This window comes from Eretmochelys imbricata, chromosome 5 (genome assembly GCF_965152235.1).
Source record: "Eretmochelys imbricata isolate rEreImb1 chromosome 5, rEreImb1.hap1, whole genome shotgun sequence".
Classification (NCBI taxonomy): Eukaryota; Metazoa; Chordata; order Testudines; family Cheloniidae; genus Eretmochelys; species Eretmochelys imbricata.
The window spans coordinates 61,256,794-61,277,619 of record NC_135576.1 but is presented as its reverse complement, the minus strand read 5'-3'; the positions used below and the strand labels follow the sequence as shown (position 1 = coordinate 61,277,619).

The window sequence follows — 20,826 nt, the reverse complement described above, 5'->3', positions numbered from 1 at the left end:
GGGCCTATCTCTACTTTGGCATCACAGATCTGAACTGGGATCCACTCCTGGAGTTAGGCACCTAAGCCAGGTCAGCCCTTTTCATGAAAAACTGGAGATCTCCTTCCCCCCCCCTCCCCCCCAATATTGTAGCCAGTAGCCTGGTGATCAGATTACTGACCTGGGATGTGGGAGATCTGTTTTAAAATTTCTGCTCAGAAGCAGGGACTTGAACTTAGTTCACCCATATCCAGGGAGTAACCGCCAGAGTATAGAGTCATTATCTTTCCAGTCTCACTGGTCTGTGACTGTGCTAGATAATAAATAAATAAATAGTAATATATGACTTCTGTTCACAAAAAGAAAAGGAGTACTTGTGGCACCTTAGAGACTAACCAATTTATTTGAGCATAAGCTTTCGTGAGCTACAGCTCACGTCATCGGATGCATACTGTGGAAAGTTTAGAAGATCTTATTGTATACGCACAAAGCATGAAGAAATACCTCCTCCCGAGAGTGGGGTGGGAGGAGGTATTTTTCATACTTTGTGTGTATAAAAGATCTTCTACACTTTCCACAGTATGCACCCGATGAAGTGAGCTGTAGCTCACGAAAGCTTATGCTCAAATAAATTGGTTAGTCTCTAAGGTGCCACAAGTACTCCTTTTCTTTTTGCGAATACAGACTAACACGGCTGTTACTCTGACTTCTATTCAGTTTTTCATAGTGGACCCTTGCTCCCCAGTATAGTGTTTCTTTTCTATTCATTCAGACATAGATCCTTTTGCACTGGGATATCCCCTTCCTGCCACTCTCCCCATCCTGGCAATGATGATAATTGCATCCGAATCATGTACGCTTTCTAATGCATGTGTTAGAGTGAGTGTAAATAATGTGTGTATCAGACTGATGTGTGTGTACAATATACTTAAATATACATGTATGTGCTTTAAATGATACTATGTGCAAACTTCAAAATATATTGTTAACTTTATTGTTTATGTTTCCATTTTTTTAGAAAAACAAACTTGAATATTTCCTTCATTCCTACACATATCCCTTCCAAACTTATGAAGTGTTCTTTCCCACATTAGGAAGTGGAATTTGAAGTTGCTCAGTGATCTTGGTAGAATGGTATAGTCAAAAAGTGTTGGGAAAATCTTTAAAATGTGAATGACACAGAAACATGTAAATCTCCATATTACTCGTTTCAGAGTAGCAGCCATGTTAGTCTGTATTCACAAAAAGAAAAGGAAAACTAGTGGCACCTTGGAGACTAACCGATTTATTTGAGCATAAGCTTTCGTGAGCTACAGCTCACTTCATGATACATCTGAGTACATGATTGGTCCCAATAACTTCAGTGGGACTACTCACATACTAAAAATGATGCATGTGCTTGGGATTGGGGTTTAGAGGTGTACTATCACATATACATTTTTTTATTTGTGTACTGCTTTTTTGTCTGTACTGGATTGATAACTATTTGAGGCAGGGATTTTGTCTTATACTTGTACAGCAGCAAACATATTGTTAACATTTGCTAAAATGTTTTCTCTGTGTATGATAATGCAATATAAGTCGAATGCTTTGAATAGTATTTGATATAAATGTCTTTTCTTAAAACTAATTTTCTGTCCTTTTGACTTTAGCAGTAATAATGTCAAATAAGGAGGTGAAGGCAGCACTGAAAAGTGCCAGAGATGCAATAAGAAATAAAGAATACAAAGAAGCCTTAAAACATTGCAAGGTAATTAATTCTTCCACTTGTATAAACATTAATTGTGTGTACATATAAAAAGCCCTACTATTTTCTGTCTACTGGAATTGTACTCTATACTTTCTGCAGTAATATACATACTAAGTAATGTACACATCTTGGCAATGTTCATAGTGAATGTTTTGCTGTGGGGTAATCACTAAAATCCGATGGATCAGTCTTCTTTTCTTGAATGAAGGTGAAGTTCACCAGAGTCAGACAAATGCCACCCTTTCAGTTCACACACTGGATCTTATTGCTAGATGGTAGATATTGTGGGTTGGTGTGATGTTGATTTCATTAGTTGCCCATGTTAGCTTGTCCAGAAAAGGAGATCAGTTTTCTGTTGCATGTGCTTAAATGCGAAGCAGAGGGTACAATAACTCCTCACTTAAAGTCGTCCCAGTTAACATTGTTTCGTTGTTACGTTGCTGCTCTGTTAGAGAACATGCTCGTTTAAAGTTGCACAGTGTTCGGTTATAACACCCTCCACCCCCGGCGCCTCCCACCTGCCAGCAGGCCCCACGGATCAGTGCCTCCCCACTCACTTCTGTGCCTCCTGCCCACTGCAGTCAGCTGTTTCGCAGCACGCAGGGAGGTGAGGAGGGAGGACATGGCATGCTTGGGGGAGGGAGCGGGACTGGGCGGGAAGAGGCGGGGTGGGGTGGAGTGGAGTGAAAGCAGGATGAGGCCTTGGGGGAAGGGGTGGAGTGGGGGCAGGGCCTGGGGCAGAGCACCCCCTGGCAGTTTGAAAAGTCAGCGCCTTTGGGCCCGGAAGCCCATGGCTGTTTCCAGCTCTGCAGGGATCTAGAGGCCCAGTGCCTCTGCATTGTGTGTCCCAAGCATACCATGCAACCTGGCAGATTGGCTCCCTTAGGACATGACTGGTCTCACCAGCATCTCAGGGGGTGGGAGGTGTTCAGTGACTAAGTGGTGCAGGCTGTGTGATCTGCTGCTCAGCAGAGACATCCCCATGGGGTGCTGGGGATAGGATGCAGCACACTGTCCCTTCCTTTGTGCTGCTGCTTGCCTGCTCTGCGTGGCTCCCATGTTGAGCCCAAAGCCGCAGAGCTTGCATGGGGCGGACTTTGCAGGCCTAGGAGTGGGGGTGTCGTTGGCCCACACCCTCATCAGAGCTCTGGGGCCAGAGGATATTCACTTACCTAGTCACAGCTGTGAGTCAAACTGCACCAAACTGGCATAAAGAAATTTACCAACAAAAAAGAAATAAAGGAAAACAGCAATCTCTAGATGTGTTTTTTTGAGTTGGGAAAGTTCAGCAAGAGGAGCAGCCGGACGATCCACCCTCTTCCACTGTCTGACTCTACCACCTCAAACAAGCTTCACAATCATCATTGCTGAGTATAGTATTACATTGTTTAAAATTGTTTAAAACTTATACTGTATATATATATAATGTCTTTTGTCTGGCGAAAAAGATTTACCTAAGCCCTCCCACCCCCCATTTAGCATTAATTCTTATGGGGAAATTGGATTCGCTTAACATTGTTTCTCTTAAAGTCGCATTTTTCAGGAACATAGCTACAACGTTAAGCAAGGAGTTACTGTATTAATTCTCAGATGACTGTGACAAAAGTCTGTTTCTAACCATAGACTTTAGAGGAATCCTTCAATGACCACAGTTACTGAGACCTGTGTCACGAGGACTGTCCATATGCAGTTTCTTCTTGCTAGAGAAAGCTACCAATTAAAACATTAACCTTTTATTAATGCTCTAACTTATGTTATCACTATGCAGAAAGTAACATCTTGTTAAATAGATACCTAATAAATAAAATTCACTGTGTACCAGACTAGTATGTTCAGGAGCTTTTATTCTAGAAAGTAAGAAAACTGATTAATCAAACTCGGTAGTTGAGTCTGTAAGACACGTTTAGTACACTAGCTTCATTTGAACTCTTACATTTTTAGGCAGTGCTGAAACAAGAGAAAAATAACTACAATGCCTGGGTGTTTATTGGCCTGGCAGCTGCAGAGTTAGAGCAGCCTGATCAGGCCCAAAGTGCATACAAAAAGGCTGCTGAACTTGAACCCAGCCAGCTACTGGCATGGCAGGTATGTATTCGACTCTAGTTCCCCTTTACCCTTCCTATTAAATAAGCTACTGTGTTCTTAAGTATAAGAACAAGATCCAATCAACATTTGACTCTTATGGCAGATCCTCAAGTTGTGTAAATTGTCATATAACAAATTATATCAGTGCGGATCTGACTCCTTGTATGTACAATGTGAAAACCAATGGGAGTTGCATGTGTGTAAAAGAGGGCAAGTTTTGGTTTCATTATATTTAAATTATGATAGGTCTTCTAATGGATAAATATGTTTCATTTCCTTGGAAAACAAAACAAACAAACAGAAAAAGTATGCTTATCCCCCTTAGGTGCTTTCTTAGTTCCCTTGCTCATGACTCAGTAAATTTAATTTGGTGTTTCTCTTCTATAAGAGAGAACATTGTGCACAATAACTTTTTTCCCAGCCTCTGATACAGAGTTGTGAAAATTGGACTATGTTGTTGATTTCCATGGTCCTAGGCAACAATAATAGACACTCTTTAAGATGGTTGTGCAAGTGATAATCTACAACGTGTGCTGTTATATTAGATTCCTGTGCCCTTAGGGCACATCATGAAGCATATGGCTGAAGGCTAGGTCGTTGATTCATGTGTCTGGTAAAAGGGAATATTTAGTGTTTTGTAACTTAATAAAGAGGTTTTTTAATATCAGTAATTTTAATTTTTTTAAATGCAACAATTGGACATATATTGAACTTACCTTAATTGAATCCTCATCAGCCAGTCAGGCTCTGGCTTTTTTTAAGGTAGTACAAAACAGTAACTTACTGAGACAAAAATGTTTTCTGTAGTCTTGCACAATTTAAGATGCTTTGTTGTTGTCCATTGACTGGTGTTAAAATATGATTTTACTTAACTGTGTTCAGGTAGTCTGTGTTCCACTTCACTAATCTCAGAAATTGTTTTAAGAAAATACAGTGATCTTTTATTATAATGTAAATGATATTTAAGAACATAGGAATGGCCATACTGGGTCAGACAAGAGTCTGTTTAGCCCAGTATCCTGTCTTTCGACAGTGGCTAGTGCCAGATGCTTCAGAGGGTATGAACAATACAGCAATTATTGAGTGATCCATCCCATATTGTCCAGGCCCAGGTTCTGGCAATCAGTGGTTTGGGGGCACCCAGAGCATGGGGTTGTGTCCCTGACCATCTTGGCAAATAGCCATTGATTGAGCTATCTACCATGAACCTTTTTGAGCCCAATTATATTTTTGCCCTTCACAGAATTCCCAGCAACGAGTTCCACAGGTTGACTGTGCGTTGTGTGAAGAAATACTGCCATGTTTTTGTAGCCCCCTTTTTTACCCAAGCAGCTAGTCGAAGTTTGGGGTCCAAGAGATGTTCCAGTTAGGAGGAAAAATTGGTGATAGTCAGGTATTTCTCTGATGCAGTTTTCTTTTGTTTATAAAGAAAGTGTCTCTGAACATGGAAGGAATTGTGTAGCAGAAAGCAGTTCTTTTGCTCACAGCACCAAGTACACTCTTCTCAGCCTGCACCCTGATCCAAAAACCACTCTGCAGGTTTCTTCCAGGGGCAGACACTGTTTTCAGCTGCTTTTTCAGGCTGACTGTCTCGGCTCTATGTGTTCTGCATTCCCCACCCTTTACAAAACACACTACTGACCATCTCTGCCCCAACAGTCTGAAAATACTTGGACAGGAGCTTTGTGATTAACATACTCTGACAGTTTTGTTAATTGAAGAATGCATTCGCACCCAATCTCAAAGAAGTTTCTGATCTAAGCAGTCACCAGTACCTCTCAGCATAACATTATATTCTGATCCTGCATTGAGATTTGAGCAGACAGATCCCAGTAGAGCTGCACTGAAGGCATTGGGTTTCTTGTGGGCACAGCCAGACTGCATGCCTTAAAATGATCTTGGAAATATCAGATGTGAAATCTAACATACATTTTACTTTTGTTTAGGGATTAGCAAATTTGTATGAGAAATCTAACCAAACAGATGTCAAAGAAAACTTGTTCAATGTTTACCAAAAGCTCTTGGAACTCTATGAAAGGTAAAGAATATTTTAGATTAAATTATGACACTGCAACATGTTATCTTAAAATTTCAGTTGCACTAGAAAAAATCCAGTTTTAATGCCATCACTGATACATGTGATAATCTGCCACTGACACGGCTACGACTCTGAAACCTGTGTATAGTAACTAATTCTAATACTCATGTTGTATCTGAGGTAAGGCCTTGTCACCCCTAGTGGTTTTCTATAATGTGAAGTTGGGATAGAGATAAATTATCACTTTTCTATTTTTTTTTTATAAGAAGAAATCTTTTGGAATAAATATTATCTAAACTATTGACATTAAGTATCTGGTGTCATGACTGTATCCATTGACTTAATGTGGTGCATAGATGGATGAACTTTATAAATCTCATAACTCTCAGTTGATGTTGATGGTTAGCATAAATATCACTAGTACCTGTACTCACAATTTTTATGGTCACAGGGAATTTCATCTCCCATTACAGTTTACAGTTCTAAACAAAGCTAGCTCTGGTTGTATGTCACCAGTTTCCTCAACTGATTGAAGTGTTCTTATTGCTTTGTTTTTGTGATTTTGGTTTTGGCTAATGGACACTGTCAACTTATAAATCATACATCTTTTTAAACATTTTTAATTACTTCTGTTACAAGTAACATCTAAGATAACTATAATTGAAAGATTAATGGAAAATACTTTTGTTCCAGTTTGTTTACTTTTTGCATTTGACAGCATTTAGGATAAACTGACTATATACAGTTTGCGTAAATTTTTCACACAGTAACTGCAAGAGAAAAACATTCTAAAAAAATTCACAATAGTTGCATTAGAACTTGGAGGCACATATAGTATCTGCAGCAACTTCTAATGCTTTCATTTAAAAAAGAAAAAAAATGTCTAGATTTCAAGTTGTCAGTGTGTCTTGAAGAATGCATTTCTCCATATTTGTTAGAAAACAGACCTGGCCTTTTTGTGTTTTTTTTTTTCCCCCATCTTCTTCTAGTACTGACAAGCAGAAGTGGTGTGAAGTGTGTAGGAAACTTGTGGAATTGTATCACCAAGAAAAAAAATACCTAGAGGTCAGTTACTGATTTACTGTCTCTCCTTTTCCTATGCAAATTATTCTTTTTTTTTTTTTTTTTTTGTAGCAAGAACTCATCTCGCTTAATTATACACTTCTGTTCTCCGACCAGCTTTTACCACTAAATTAGAGGCAATCTATTGAATTGACATGTCTTAACATAAAAAGCAATCCTAGAAATGGTTAGTTTACCTTTTATTAAAAGGAAGTTGCAATCATTTTTGTTCAATACAATGTTCTGAAATTCACCGTGTTGACATGTTGTGTCATATAAACAAAATTGCATTAAAATGTTAGTTTCTGGTTGCAGTCAAGCATTTGAATATTTTTCCACTTTTTTTTTTTTTTTAACTCAGGGACTCAGAAGTTAGGAAATGCCAGCTCAAAGGATGCCTATGCAACCTTAATTCTGCCCTCTTGTGCTTATGCATTATAATGCAGTTTGTAATTAAATGATGACATACTATTTTTTCTACAGTACTTTTTCATCTACTCCAGTTTTTTGGGAGTATTTCGATTCCTTGAAGTTTGAGAACTTTAATGTTAGTTTCATAGCAAAAATTCTTTGCCAAGGATTATTATTAGTTTATTTTGTTTGCAAGGCAGACAAACCTTTGAAAACCTAGATGTAAAACATAAACCACAGTTTGCTCAGTAGTAGGAGGGGTTGAACCTGGGATCTCAGGTTCTAAAAGCATGAGCTTCTGCTGTGTGAGCCTTAAAATCCAGCTCTGGTATCTCAAAGCCAGTATTAGACTCATAAATTCAGCTTCCTCTATGTGGTCCAGCCACTAGAGAGAGAGAGAGAGAGAGAGCCACACTGTGGTTATTTGATACTTTCTGTGTTTCACTTCTGTTAACAGTCTCAAATTTTAATAGGTATTCCATTCTCTGTCTGAATATAATGCAGAGTCACTTCACTGCTGGAAAAGATAATAGTGCCTGGGGAGCTATTTTCTTTTTTAAACTGGTCATCAGAAGTATGGTTTATCGAATTCTTTATCTTACACAGTGCATGTAGGGTAGTATCAGACCTATTATTAATGCAGATTCCTCTATTATGATGGAGTTTTTGAAGGAACATTTGAAAGGTTTCTTTACAGCAGTATTTTGTTATACAAGGTTAAATGAGCAATTACAGACCATCAGCTACATCTGTTGTACTAAACTGCTTAAATACCACTAGTTCTGTTGACTGTACTAAACAGCACTGTGTAGTAATTTGTCCAACACTCACTCATTAGCCCTTGCCTCTTGCTAAGTGCTAATGCTATTTTCCAACCACTTAAGTTGGGAAATTGTAAATCTTATTGGCAAGGGGTTAAAATAAATTGGCGTGATCACACTGGGTGTCAGATTTTTAAATGAGTTACAGAATGATTCATTTCTCTTTCCTGTTGACAGGTGGCTTGCACATGGCACAAACTGATAAAGATAAAACAGGAGGAAGGTGCAGATAATGCTGAGCTCCACCAGCTGTGGAAGAGGCTGATCCAATTACTGCCAGACAGTACGCAGAATCAAGATAATGAGACACAGCAGTTGGTAATGTTTCTCCCTCCTACTCAAATCATAGAAATGGAGAGCTTGAGAGGTCAGCTAGTCCATCCCCCACAGCATGCTGGGCAAGATCAAGTATATCTAGAGCATCCTTGACAGCTATTTGTCTAACCTGTTCTTAAAAATCTCCGATGTTGCTGTTCCACAGTCTCTCTATTCCAGTGCTTAACTATTCTTATCATTAGAAAGTTTTCCCTAATATCTAACCTCAGTCTCCCTTGCTACAAATTAAGCTGATTACTTCTTGTCCTACCTTCAATGGACATTCAGAACAATTGATCACTGTCCTCTTTATAACAGCCTTTAACATATTTGAAGATTGTTATCATGTCCCTACTCAGTCACTTTTCTCAAGACTAAACATGCCTGTTTTTTTAACCTTTCCTCATAGGTCAGGTTTTCTAAACCTTTTATCATTTTTATTGCTCTCCTTTGGACTTTCTCCAATTTGTCCACACCTTTTTTAAAGTATAGCTCCCAAAACTGGTGCTAAGTAGAGTGGCCCAATTACCTCCATGTCTTTCTTACGACAGTCCTGTTAAATCATCCCAGAATATTAGCCTTTTTTTCAGCTGCATCACGTTGTTTACTCATATTCAATTTGTGATCCACTATAATGCCCAAATTCTTTTCAGCAGTATTACTGGCTAGTCAGTTATTCACCATTTTGTGTTTTTTTTTCTTCTGAAGTGTTCTTTACTGTTGTCTTAATTGAATTTCATCTTGTTGATTTCAGACTAATTCTCCAGTCTATCAAGCTCATTTTGAATTCTAATCCTGTCCTCCAAAGTGTTTGCAACCCCTCCCATCTTGGTGACATAAGCAAATTTTAAAGCATTAAAGTCCTGTGGGATCTCACCCGTCCTCCATGAGTTCTCAAAAATTATCACTAATGGTTCCAAGATTTCTTCAGCTAGTTCCTTAAGTACCTTTGGGTGAATTTCATCAGACCATGAATACATCTAACTTAACTAAATATTCTTTAATCCATTCTTTCTCTATTCTGGCTTGTGTTCCTTCCCCCTTGTTGTTAATATTAATTATGTTAAGCATTTGGTCACAATGAATCTTTTTTGTGAAGACTGAAGCAAAATAGCCATTAGACACCTTAGTGGATACAGGCAACTAGACTTTGGGTTAAATTTTAAAAAGTGCTTAAGTGACATGAAGAGCCCAAGACCCATTGACTTTCAGTGGGATTTAGGCTTTTTGAAAATTTTGCCTGTAGGTTTCTAAGTCACTTAGGCTCAGATCCACAACGGTATTTAGCCTTCTAACTTCCACTGAAATCAGTGGAAGTTGGGAGCCTAAATAACATTGTGGTCCTGGGCCATAGACCCTTTGAAAATATTACACACTGTGTGTCCCAGAATATTGGTAATAGAAATTAAATCAGGAGAATTTATTGGAGATGGAAGAATACATTTTTGAAAAGCCCCTGTAATGTAGTGTCTTACATAACTGCTGTTTTAAAAAAAAATCTTTTGTGATGCATTACTTTTTAAAAGTTTAGATTCATTTTGGCAGTGTTAAGGTTCTATCTTAAAGGCACCCAAAATAGGAGCATCAAAATGAACACTTGCATACCAATATTTAATAAGTTATTCAAGCTCATAGCTGTCATAATGGATAGTGCTTCATGTGCGCTCTTTTTGGTATATATCTTATGCCATTGCATGAATTAGATTGTTTACCTCCTTCAACTAGTAGCACACTTACTACCAGGCTTTGAACACTACATGAATAATACTTGAGTATGAAGAACCACCTTGTTATGTATTTTGCTCTTTGCACAACAGAAGTTCTATGAAGGACCACCTGGGCACAGTGGGGCCAAATAAACATATTATAATCATGTTAATGGTATACTGCACCCTGTTTAGTTACCCAAAATAGTGACTAAATTTCATAAGTTCACTATTTGTAGCTTTTCTTGCTAATTCACACTGTTGTACACTTACCAATTTCTTATTTCAGCTTTTTACTGCATTTGAACATGCAGTGAACTCTGTAGACACGGTTCCCAGTGAAGACCACCAAAAGCTTTACAAAAACTTCATTCAGTGTTTGTCAAAAGTAAGAACAGTTTAATTTATAGTCTCTTCAATAACACAAATAACATCTAATAATACTGCATGAATAGCTAAATAAATTGCTTTGATTTTTTTTCCTCAAGTTTCCTCATGAGACTGCCAGGCTGAAGAAGGCCTGTGATGATATGATGGTTTTGTATCCCACCATGAGTTATCCTTTAGAAGTGCTCTGCTTGCACTTTATTCAGTCAGGTGAGTGGGATGGTTTTGGTTCATTTTTGTTGTTCCAAATCTTGTATCTTTTCACTGTGACTTTTGTCTTGCCCTTCACTCCCCCAGCCCTTCTCATAAAAAAGGGAACCAGTCTTTCAAGATCTGTTACTTCACTTTGTTGAGGGAAGATGTAGTTTGAGGCAACTTGCACCACTTTTCAACACAAATACATTGTCTATATTAGGTGCTATGTTTCTACCACCCTGGAGAGGAAGACAGTTCTGTTCTAAACTATAGTGTCTCAGAGCTGTGAAACTTAGTACTACTGTAGCATCAAAGGACTTCTTAAAAAATAAGTATTCTTTGTTCAAGACCAGTTCTGGATTCTTGATTCCTTTGCTGGCAGTGTACTCAGTCCCATGGGAAGAGTGCTTCACGAAGCTCAAAAGGAGCCTCTCTAGATAAGTGAAGGTTAGCTACATGAGGTTTGAAGAGAATCCTGTTTGCTTGTCTTTGGTGGAAAGGATGGTGACAATAAAACCAAAGCTTTGGAGATGGCTAAAGTGAGAGAATTGGTGAACCAGTATACCCCTTTCCTCTTGGTAGGAACATTCATGAATCTTTTTCCACAAGACTTCCTGGTGGGTGGGCAGTAAATGGGGCTTTTTAGGGTGTTTCAGTGAAGTGGAGGAGAGGGGTCTTTTTTAAAAACAGATTTGTTTGTTATATGCTTTAAGAAGGCAGCATGCAGTCTTCCATACTGCCGGGTTTGAAACTGTGTTAAATTTCAGTTTTGAGCGCTCACTGTTGCATTAATATTCTATAAGTGAATAAAAGAAAAGGAGTACTTGTGGCACCTTAGAGACTAACCAATTTATTTGAGCATGAGCTTTCGTGAGCTACAGCTCACAGCTGTAGCTCACGAAAGCTCATGCTCAAATAAATTGGTTAGTCTCTAAGGTGCCACAAGTACTCCTTTTCTTTTTGCGAATACAGACTAACACGGCTGTTACTCTGAAACCTATAAATGAATAGTGATTTTAAATGTGTCAGCTTTTGGTGTCACAGCTGATACCTTAAAGGGTCCAGAAGTGACTTTCAAGTTGGACACCCCCAAAAACACTACTTGTAAATATACAGTCATATCGACCAGGAATGTCACACAAAAACTAAGTAGAAGTGTATGCCAAGAATCCATACAGAAATTCCTGTGTTTTTTAAACAATAAAGCTGTATAATTTCCTTTGTTAGGAGTGGAAGAATGCCTTATAGTACCAAATTTCAGGGAGCTAGGCATCATGAAAGTAATACAGCAGCAGAAAAATTGTAATACAGAACTCTTAATTTCAGTGTTTAAAACAATTGAACCCAGTGGAGAGGAACCAGCAAGAACAAACCAACAAGCATAATTCATCTGCAAGAAGTGCTAGTACATAGTCTATTGTATCACAGCAGAACAATCCAGAATGTGTGCATTCCATTAAATTAAATATAAGTCTGAACCCAAATATGTAATCAGGCTTCTATGCTTTAAAACAAAGAGAAGGGAATTGTTAAGCTCATTCTGTTTCTTTGTGACTTTCCTGAGCATCTTAAAGCTGAAGTTCCATCTCAAAATAGATATGTCTGGCTGCTATGGAATGCACGGATCTGCACCAGGCCCAAAACTGCTGAATTCACTCCTCCTTGCAAAGAGTCATTTATTATTTTCATCTCTATGTGCCTGGACCAGTATTGGTAAAATGAATCTTAACTATCCAACCATATAGTTTCCTGAGCTTTAACAGTTTTCAGTGTTCTCTCTTTATCCTTGCTGGAATAAGCAGACATCCATTTCAGTTACAGTTATTCCATTAAATTCAATGGAATTACTGATCCTAGGCCAGTGGTGAACTTGTTCAGAGACCAAAGGAATTCCTACTGGCCTTGGAATTTGCTGTGTGACCTTGGCCAAGTCACTTCACTTCACTGTGCCTGATTCCCCTCCAACCTTTTGTCTGTCGTGAAAGATTATAAGCTCTATGGGGAAGGGACTGTCTTTTATCTAGGTGTTTGCATTGTGCCAAAAGTAATGGGACCCTGATTGCAATTGGGGTCTCCTAGAACCACATATAATACACTGTATAGCCTAAATGTAAAGATCAAACAGTGATTTCTTTATTGTAATGTGCCGATACTACATTGCAGTCCATTTATACATAAATTGTCATTAAGCTGATAGTTTTGCACTTTAAGAAAGATGTGGACTTGAAACTGCACTCAAATTCTAGCATGTGTTCACTTATTTGTAGAACATAAAACATTGTGAAGAGGTTACGGTCAACACTTCAAAGATCACACAATATAATACAGCACACAATATCTAAACGAGTTTTACAAGGTGTATTGTTTAGACCATGCTTCCATTTTCTACAGTCTAATCCAGGTTAAACAAATATATAATTTATAAATGAACAATCATAGAAATTTAGACCAAGATTTAAAAAAATAGGTGTCTAAAGGTAAGGTTTGTATATCCATATTTAAACACCTAATAACCTAAATGACTTTAGGGCTATGATTTATGCTGTCAACCAACCTCAAAACTGGGGGAACATGAATGTGGCTTAGTGCCACCTTTTTCTCCACTTTTCTTCTGAGCTGTGCCAAGTACAGCTCAAATACAGTACAGGATCTGCTCTGGAGCGTTAAAGCTAAAGAAACAGGGAAGTCAGTTGAATCCCATCTCTGTACAATTATCAAAATTAGAAATTTTGAATCTAGCAGTAGAATCTCTCAAATATGTCTTCACTCTTCTGGTATTGAGGTGCCACAACTTGTCTCTCTCAATGTTATGGGTTTATCGTCCGTTAAATAATTCTTGTAATTGATAATGCAACATTTTGGTGATTGATACGCTACCAATTGTAGAAATTTCTGCTTTCAGAAAATCCAGTTTGCCCCATCTAAGTTGTTGCATAGGGAAATATGTATACAAAAATTACTCCCTTTAGACAACGATCTAAACCTACAGCCTTCACTCTCCCATGAATATTTGTGCAAATTCCCAGGATCCTGAACACTGTAATCTCTAAAGGCGGATTGAATTTTGCTTGGAGTAATTTAAAGAACGGGGTGGATTTCACTAATAAGATGTAGCCCTTCTTATCCCTCATAGATTTGTTGGCCCCAGTGATCAGTATTCCTTAACGCTACACACTTCTAAAATTTCCATTTTTAATAATCTAATTTCAAGATAAGTTTTTTGTAAGAGATCTGACCAAGCTTTAGCTTGGTCTAGGAGACAAGGTACCATCTTGGATTCATTTTTAAAGGCATGAAATAGTTAGCTATCCCAGCAGAACCCTTCTACTTGAGAATTTCTCAGTGAGATTACAGCCTGTAAAGTAGTCTAAGGGAGCAGTTACCCTGAGTTTTGGCTTCCCCTGAACAGTCAGTACCTGCTTCTGCTGCTGCTGGGATTTTAGCAATGGCTTACAAACTTACATGGATATAACTACATCGCTCAAGGGTGTGAAAAGTCCATATTTTTTACACTGATTTAACCCCTAGTGTAGACAGCTCAGTGTCAATGGGAGGGCTTCTCCCATCGACATAGCTACTGCCTCTCATGGAGAAGGATTAATTACTCTGACGGGAGAAGCTCTCCTGTCGGTGTAGTAGCATCTGCACTGAAGTGCTACAGTGGCACAGCTGTTCCGATGCACTGTTTTAAATTTGGACCTGCCCTTATATGCTGAATCTTCATGACTTTATTTTCCAGCACTTGTGTATAAAATTTACTGGAGTTGGCATTTTTTTTGGTGATATTATGTGTACAATCTTATAGAATGTGGCTTCTTTCCAGGCCCTCTAAATACAGCGCTGCTCATTTGACTTATGCTCCTTATGTATGTTCTGCAGTATACAGCCTAATTATTACTTAACTTAAACAAAAATTTGAGTATTTATGAAAAGCCTTAAGTCACTTTGCAGCATAAGCTTATTTACTGTAATGCTTGGGCATCTGTTTTCTCTGATACTCAGCTGTTTCAAAGCCATCCATCACTGTTTTCTGTTCTGTTGTGGACAAGTACATTTATTTCCTTCCTGCCTTGGCTTGTATGCTGATGTCTCCAAGTCAATATGATTCAGCTTATGAAGATGAATGAAAACAGATACTGAACCTCATTCATAGTTAGCACAAGAAGAAATGGTAGGGCTCTCGCCCATCACTAAATGACCAAATTTTGGTATGGGAAAGGGAAGTAGTTAAAGCAAGGGTTCTTGGGCCACATGCGGCCCAATTACACACAGCTGCGGCCCAGCTCAGCTGTGTGCTAAAGGCCGGCCCGCATGCCCTGGGTCCACCAGGTTCCCAGCTACCCGGCATGGAGGGGTCTGGCTGGGCTGCCCTGCCACACAGCACGTTAGGGTCGGGGCTGCCAGCCTGCCCTGTGTGTTGGGAATCTGGGGCCGGGGCTGCTGGCGGGCCCTGAGGGGTTGGGAATCCAGGTCAGCTGCCTGGCCCTGCAAGCTCCAGGATCTGGGGCAGCTGGCTCGTTCCTGCATGGTGGGGTCTGGGGCAGCTGTGCGGAGGAGGTCCGGGGTCTGGGGCAGCCGGCTGACCCCATGGGGTCCAGGGTGGGCAGCCGGCTGCCCCGCGTGCTGAGATCGGGGATGGGGCTGTTGCTGCCCGGCCTCAGCGGCCCAGGTAACAAAATGTATAATCAATTGAGAACCACTGACTTAAAGCATTTGTACTGTATGTTTTTAAAACATATATTATGTAAAGTTTTACAAATAGGAAATGCTCATGGTCAGAAAATAGTATGCTCTAAAAATAGATGTTTTTGGGGAGGGTGTGTGTGTGCATATGTATGTATTATATGTATTTATATATGTATTAAAAAAATCTATGTTCCGTTAATACCATGCAGAAATGCAAAATGCGTGTACAGCCATCTGAACAATTACTTTAATCTGTCTTCAATTTTTTTAACTGTTTATTACATCTGTGTCTTGCTTTCTACTATGGATCTCTGCCTTCCTTCCCCAAGTCTGCTTATAACTTCAAAGCTGCCACAAACATGGAAAAACACAGATGCTGTATTTTCGTTTAAAAGATTGCACAAATTCATTTACTGTGCCACTAGGGCTGCCATTTTCTAACAGTAATTTTATTTCCCTTTTGTATTGGTAACTAAAGATGAACAGGTTGTGTATGCATATGAGAAATATCACTGACATCCTGATTTGCTAACCGATCCCCAAAATGGACAATCTATCAATCAGCTGGCAACTGAAGTAGTAGAAATAAATTCTTGTCTATAACAAACTGCACCATAAAGTAGGAGAGTCACCACACAAACTTCTTTGGTTTAACTGTGCTGCTTAGTTTATACACAGCATGAATCTTATTTCAGTGACTCTTAGAATATTTTACCTTAATGACATGGTCATTTAGACCAGGCTGGAAAGTCATCTTGATTGCTTGGGAAGTTTAATCTTGCCTGTAGCTCATGTAGGATTGACAATAACCTTCCAGCACACACACAGAAAAGAGACTGCAGGGATAATTTTAAAATGGTAGTAAGTCCTGAAATATGCACAGTAAAGTAAGTTCTGCAGATGCATATGCTTACTTTTTAAAAAAATGACATTTGTTCTCTCTTAGGTTTGGGTGGCAACTACAGATACCTTGTTACCTATAGTTTCATATGTTGATGCTTCTCACTAATCCATATATAATCAATAAACAGTCTACACTGGTGGTTCTCAACCTCTTTACCATTGTGGGCTGCATATGCAGCTCTCTGTTATGTGGGCCACATCCATGCAATATATATGCTACGTGTATGGCCTGGAGGATGTCACATGGGCCGCAGCAGTGTGCTGATTGGGCTGCAAGTGGGCCACTGGTTGAGAACTACTGGTCTGTGTGCATACTAAGCTTAACTAGGTGTCACCCATCTTCCACGTGAAGGACAGCCTGCTCAGTTTCTGAGTCCTTCAAACCTTTCCAGTAGCATTTTGCCCTCTTGGTTACAATCTTATGTCTTTCTTTGTCTACTCAGCCTCTTGACCCCGGTCTGAACTAGTATGATATTTCCTCAGGAGTTGTTTATCTGTGCCAGAATCTGCAGTAAATAATCCCCGCCCTCCCATTTTAATTCTCAGGGGGTGAGACTCTGTAACCCTCCCTGCTGGGGCTAGACTACCATCCCTAGCTCAAAAAGTTATATTTCGCATTAATAGATACATACACTTATGACAAATCCCATGGCACATCTCAATATACTAACTAGTCTTTTGACTAGTTTCTATACGTCCATGGTTTCACATCTACCACAATGGCAAAATAGAGGAGTGGAGTATTTGTCTAGTTACAAGTTCCTGAGTGAAATTCCTGAAGTGAGATGGCATGGGCTTCTTTCTTCCTCTCCTGTGCTGTAGTGAAGGCCTCTGGTTCAGTAATGTTTGTACGTGCTGTCCATTTTTACAAGTGTTTTGAACTGAAACTTGGCTGCTATGAGGGCATTCAAGCCACTGTAATTACTGATTAACAAGCATTTGTGTAGTTCACTCCTTTTTCCTTTGGCATTAAACTGGGCATTCCTTTGTTCATAGTGCCTTAGGAGACCACCAGGAGTGAACTTGCTGTTAGGTCCTTTGGGAAGTGGAGAAGGAACAAGAAACTAAGGGCTATATTCACAAAGAAACTAAAGCACCTAGAAATCACTTGGATTCACAAAGCATGGGTTAGGTGCCTAAACTCCTGATACAATGAGTGGGAAGAGATAGGTGCTTTAGAATGGGATTCACAAATTCAGCATGCTAGGCAGGGAACCTCCTAAGCTAACCACTGAGAAATGCTAATCTGAGGGGGTATGTGCTAAGCCCTACCCATCTCACAGAGATAGGTGCCAAGGCCAGGTTTCAGGGAAGCACCTCCCTCTGCTTGAGATTCTCAGGTGCAGACCCTCTTTTGGAGTTAGACACCCATGCTGTTTGGGGTGTGGGAGGAGAAAGAGAGTCCTTCCCTTAAAACTGTTAGCTCAGTAGTTAGGGACTCACCTGGGATGTGGGAGTCCTCTGTCCACCTGAGGGCAAGAAGGGATTTGAACAAGAATTGGCTACCCCTCAGATGAGTACTCCAATCACTAAGCTATAGGATGTTCTGATGTAGGGCTCCCCCAGTCTCTCCTGTTGAAGCTGTTCCACTGAATAAATAATTTGGTGGGAAAAAAAAAAAGTAATTGGAATAGGGGAACTGGATCCTGGGTCCCCCACCTGAGTGCTCAAAACATCAAGCTACAGAGTAATTCTCATGCTTGTACACTTTCTCTCTCACCTAACTATGCTTTCAAATTGCATTATGTAGTCAGACTGAAAGGTCCTCTGTAGTGGACTTATGGGATGGGGAATTCAGGCAAGCATTAATTTTGGGTTGTTAGCTGTAGCAGGTGGGATCTTCAGCTGTGCTAAATTGAAAGGCCTACCTAGAAAGTAGTTTCCCTTGATGAGGATATGAGCTTTAGCAATTTAACCTGAGTGGCTAACTCCAAATTCAGGCCTACAAATTTTGGTATGTGGTTCAGAGGCATTAAGTACTTGTAGTGTTTCTTGACTCTGTGTGTATAGTACTTCTGAAAACTGGTTGCTAGTTTTAGAAATTACTGTATGGTAGGAAACTGCTACTAAAAATTCAGCCAAATTAGGTCTGATGGCTAAGTAAATTAATTTCTTTCTAAATCTGTTGAGTAGAATACATTGTTAAATCTTCTTGTGACTTTTGGCTGTTATGCACCATCAAGCTGTGGTTATAAGAAATTTTCTTTTTGTGATACTAGGCAGTTTCACTGAAGAGGCTCAGCATTGTTGTTGCAGGCTTATGGAGATGGACTCAAGTAGCAGCCCAGGCCTTATTGGTTTAGGTATCAAATTCCTCCAAGAAAAAAAATATGAAGAAGCTGTCAAGAGCCTAACTGAAGGTAAACATGTAATATAAAAGGAATGGATAACGTGTTGCATAGTAATTAATATTTCTACTAGGTACAACTGCTAAATTATACTAGATTTATTTTATGCTTTGTGCTCAAAGTGGAATCAGTTAAACATTTTGTAGTTAGGTAAAACAAGCAGTAAATTTAGAGGGATGTCTGCTTGAAATCTAGCCAATTTTTTAAAAAAGAGTTAAGTTGTTTTGGTTACTACATCTGCTTATAAGTTCCCTTGCCAATTCTGAAGTGTTTCTATAAGTGTGTGTGTTCTTTCTTTCTTTTTCTTTCCTCTGACCCTGTTGCTGAGTCAAATCCTACACAAACCCAAGGGCAGAGGATGCCTATTATACAAAAGAAACAGTGAAATTGACTATGTTCTGCGGTATACAAATGCATAAAGTAAACCATAATTTTTTTAATCTTTCAGTTGTAGTAGCCTTATGAAAATAGATTTAAAAACAAACTCAGATGTAACTCTTTTTTTTTTTCTATTAAGCTATGGTGTCCTTTTAAAAACTTTTGTATGTGTATATTTACACTAAAAATGATTGTATTGGCCTTTGAAAGAGAATCGTTAAGCTTTTATACAGCAGCTATAACTACTGCAAAGTTTTATGTTAAACTAATATCTTATTTATTAGTGGCTTGGTTGCACTCAGATGTAAAAGGCTCTCTTAAAATGGGTCATGACTAGAGGTTGTTGGACGATAAGGGTTTCTCTCCCCCCCCCCGGAAAATTTTCAACTTTTTGACTGGAAACCTGAAATATTTCAATTTACTGATACCAGTGGTGTGCCTATGGGAATGATCATTGGGTGCCTCACACCCCCCAGTCAGACTACATCTCCCATGATGAGCTATGGCCAGGGATTCCTCTGATGTACTACCTCTCCTCACACGAGAAGAGACTATGGTGTGTCATGGGAGATGATGTCTGGCTGTGGAGCCTGGCCCATAGAAACGAACGGGGAGTTGTGGCATCTGAACTACAACCCCCATGAGGCATAGTGGCATATCCTATTGAAATATTTCATTTTTTGGCCAAAAACACAGATTTTCAGGCATTCATATCTTTTGACATAAAACCAATTTTCTGTAGAAAGCTGATACTGTTTTGCCCCCCAAAAAACCTTCACTTAAAACCCCAGTTTTCTGTAGAATGTAGGGACTTTTGACATAAAACTGATTTTTTAAAAAAATTTTTTTTTTTTGGTTTTAAAAAAATAGAATTCCTGAACATCTAAATGTTTTTGAGCATGAACTGAAAATACTACAACTAGCCCTAGTCATGAACTCAAATTTCAGGTTCATCTAGTTAAAGTGCCTAATATGGGAAAGAATGAGTGACATGGAGCAAGTGAAACTGCCCCCTCCCCTTCAAAATATCCCCTTACATTTTTTTTCCCCTAAAACAAACACTGTGTGTGGGATGGGGAATACAGTTAATGCCATGCATCTGTCTGCTGGGTTTCATCTAGTTTTGCTCATAGAGGCTCTGAGGGAACTTCAGACTGTGTCCTAGTAAGGAAAGTTGAATCTATTGTTGACAGATACCAGTGGACAATCAAGGTACTTACGCTTTTCAGGAACAGATTAGCTCAAATTTTATTGAGGCGGGAGGGCAGAGAGGGGTGACTAAATCTCAAAACACCAGTGAACTTCTCAATTATCACCAGATTTTTAACATTCCATTTTTAAGGAAGGCTAGTGAGGAGGCTGTGGTGAAATAGTTTTAATATTATCTAAGTCCTAAAATTTCTTTGATCTCTTTCAGTCTGCCTTTAGACCTGGGTGGAGCTCATGCTGTATTGGCATCTGTAGATCTTTTAGTAGTGGACAAAGACCTGAGGAGAAACTTTTGGAGCAGTCCAGGAGATTTTGATCCTCATCTCCCATTAAATGGAAATTTTTATATTCAAAATGAAAATATATCTTAAACCATAGTGTTGTGTAATTCCTTGCCTTTTTCTCCTATTTTCTTACTGGATAGGAAGAATATTGTGAAAATATTGAATGTGTCATAATAGCGAACCTTGCACTCTTTTTAGTTCCACCTTGGCTATCTGTATCCCCAAGATTTATTTTAAACAGATAACTGATTTTAAAAATATTTGTTCTA

General features: G+C 39.1%; 1 protein-coding gene across 5 annotated transcripts in view; it reads left to right on the top strand.

Annotated features, from left to right (window-relative positions):
- The window catches only part of SKIC3 (SKI3 subunit of superkiller complex), a 79,764-nt gene that overhangs the window by 1,031 nt on the left and 57,907 nt on the right, over positions 1-20,826 (top strand). For 3 of the 5 annotated variants that reach the window (XM_077817201.1, XM_077817203.1, XM_077817198.1), the window contains exons 2-9: positions 1,632-1,729; positions 3,671-3,814; positions 5,761-5,852; positions 6,791-6,917; positions 8,324-8,464; positions 10,457-10,555; positions 10,656-10,764; positions 18,558-18,698. In XM_077817201.1, coding sequence (XP_077673327.1) covers positions 1,640-1,729; positions 3,671-3,814; positions 5,761-5,852; positions 6,791-6,917; positions 8,324-8,464; positions 10,457-10,555; positions 10,656-10,764; positions 18,558-18,698 — 943 coding nt within the window. In that variant the 5' untranslated portion in view covers positions 1,632-1,639. The remainder of the gene's footprint in view (positions 1-1,631; positions 1,730-3,670; positions 3,815-5,760; positions 5,853-6,790; positions 6,918-8,323; positions 8,465-10,456; positions 10,556-10,655; positions 10,765-18,557; positions 18,699-20,826) is intronic. The other 2 variants (XM_077817202.1, XM_077817199.1) reach the window with 2 other exon arrangements.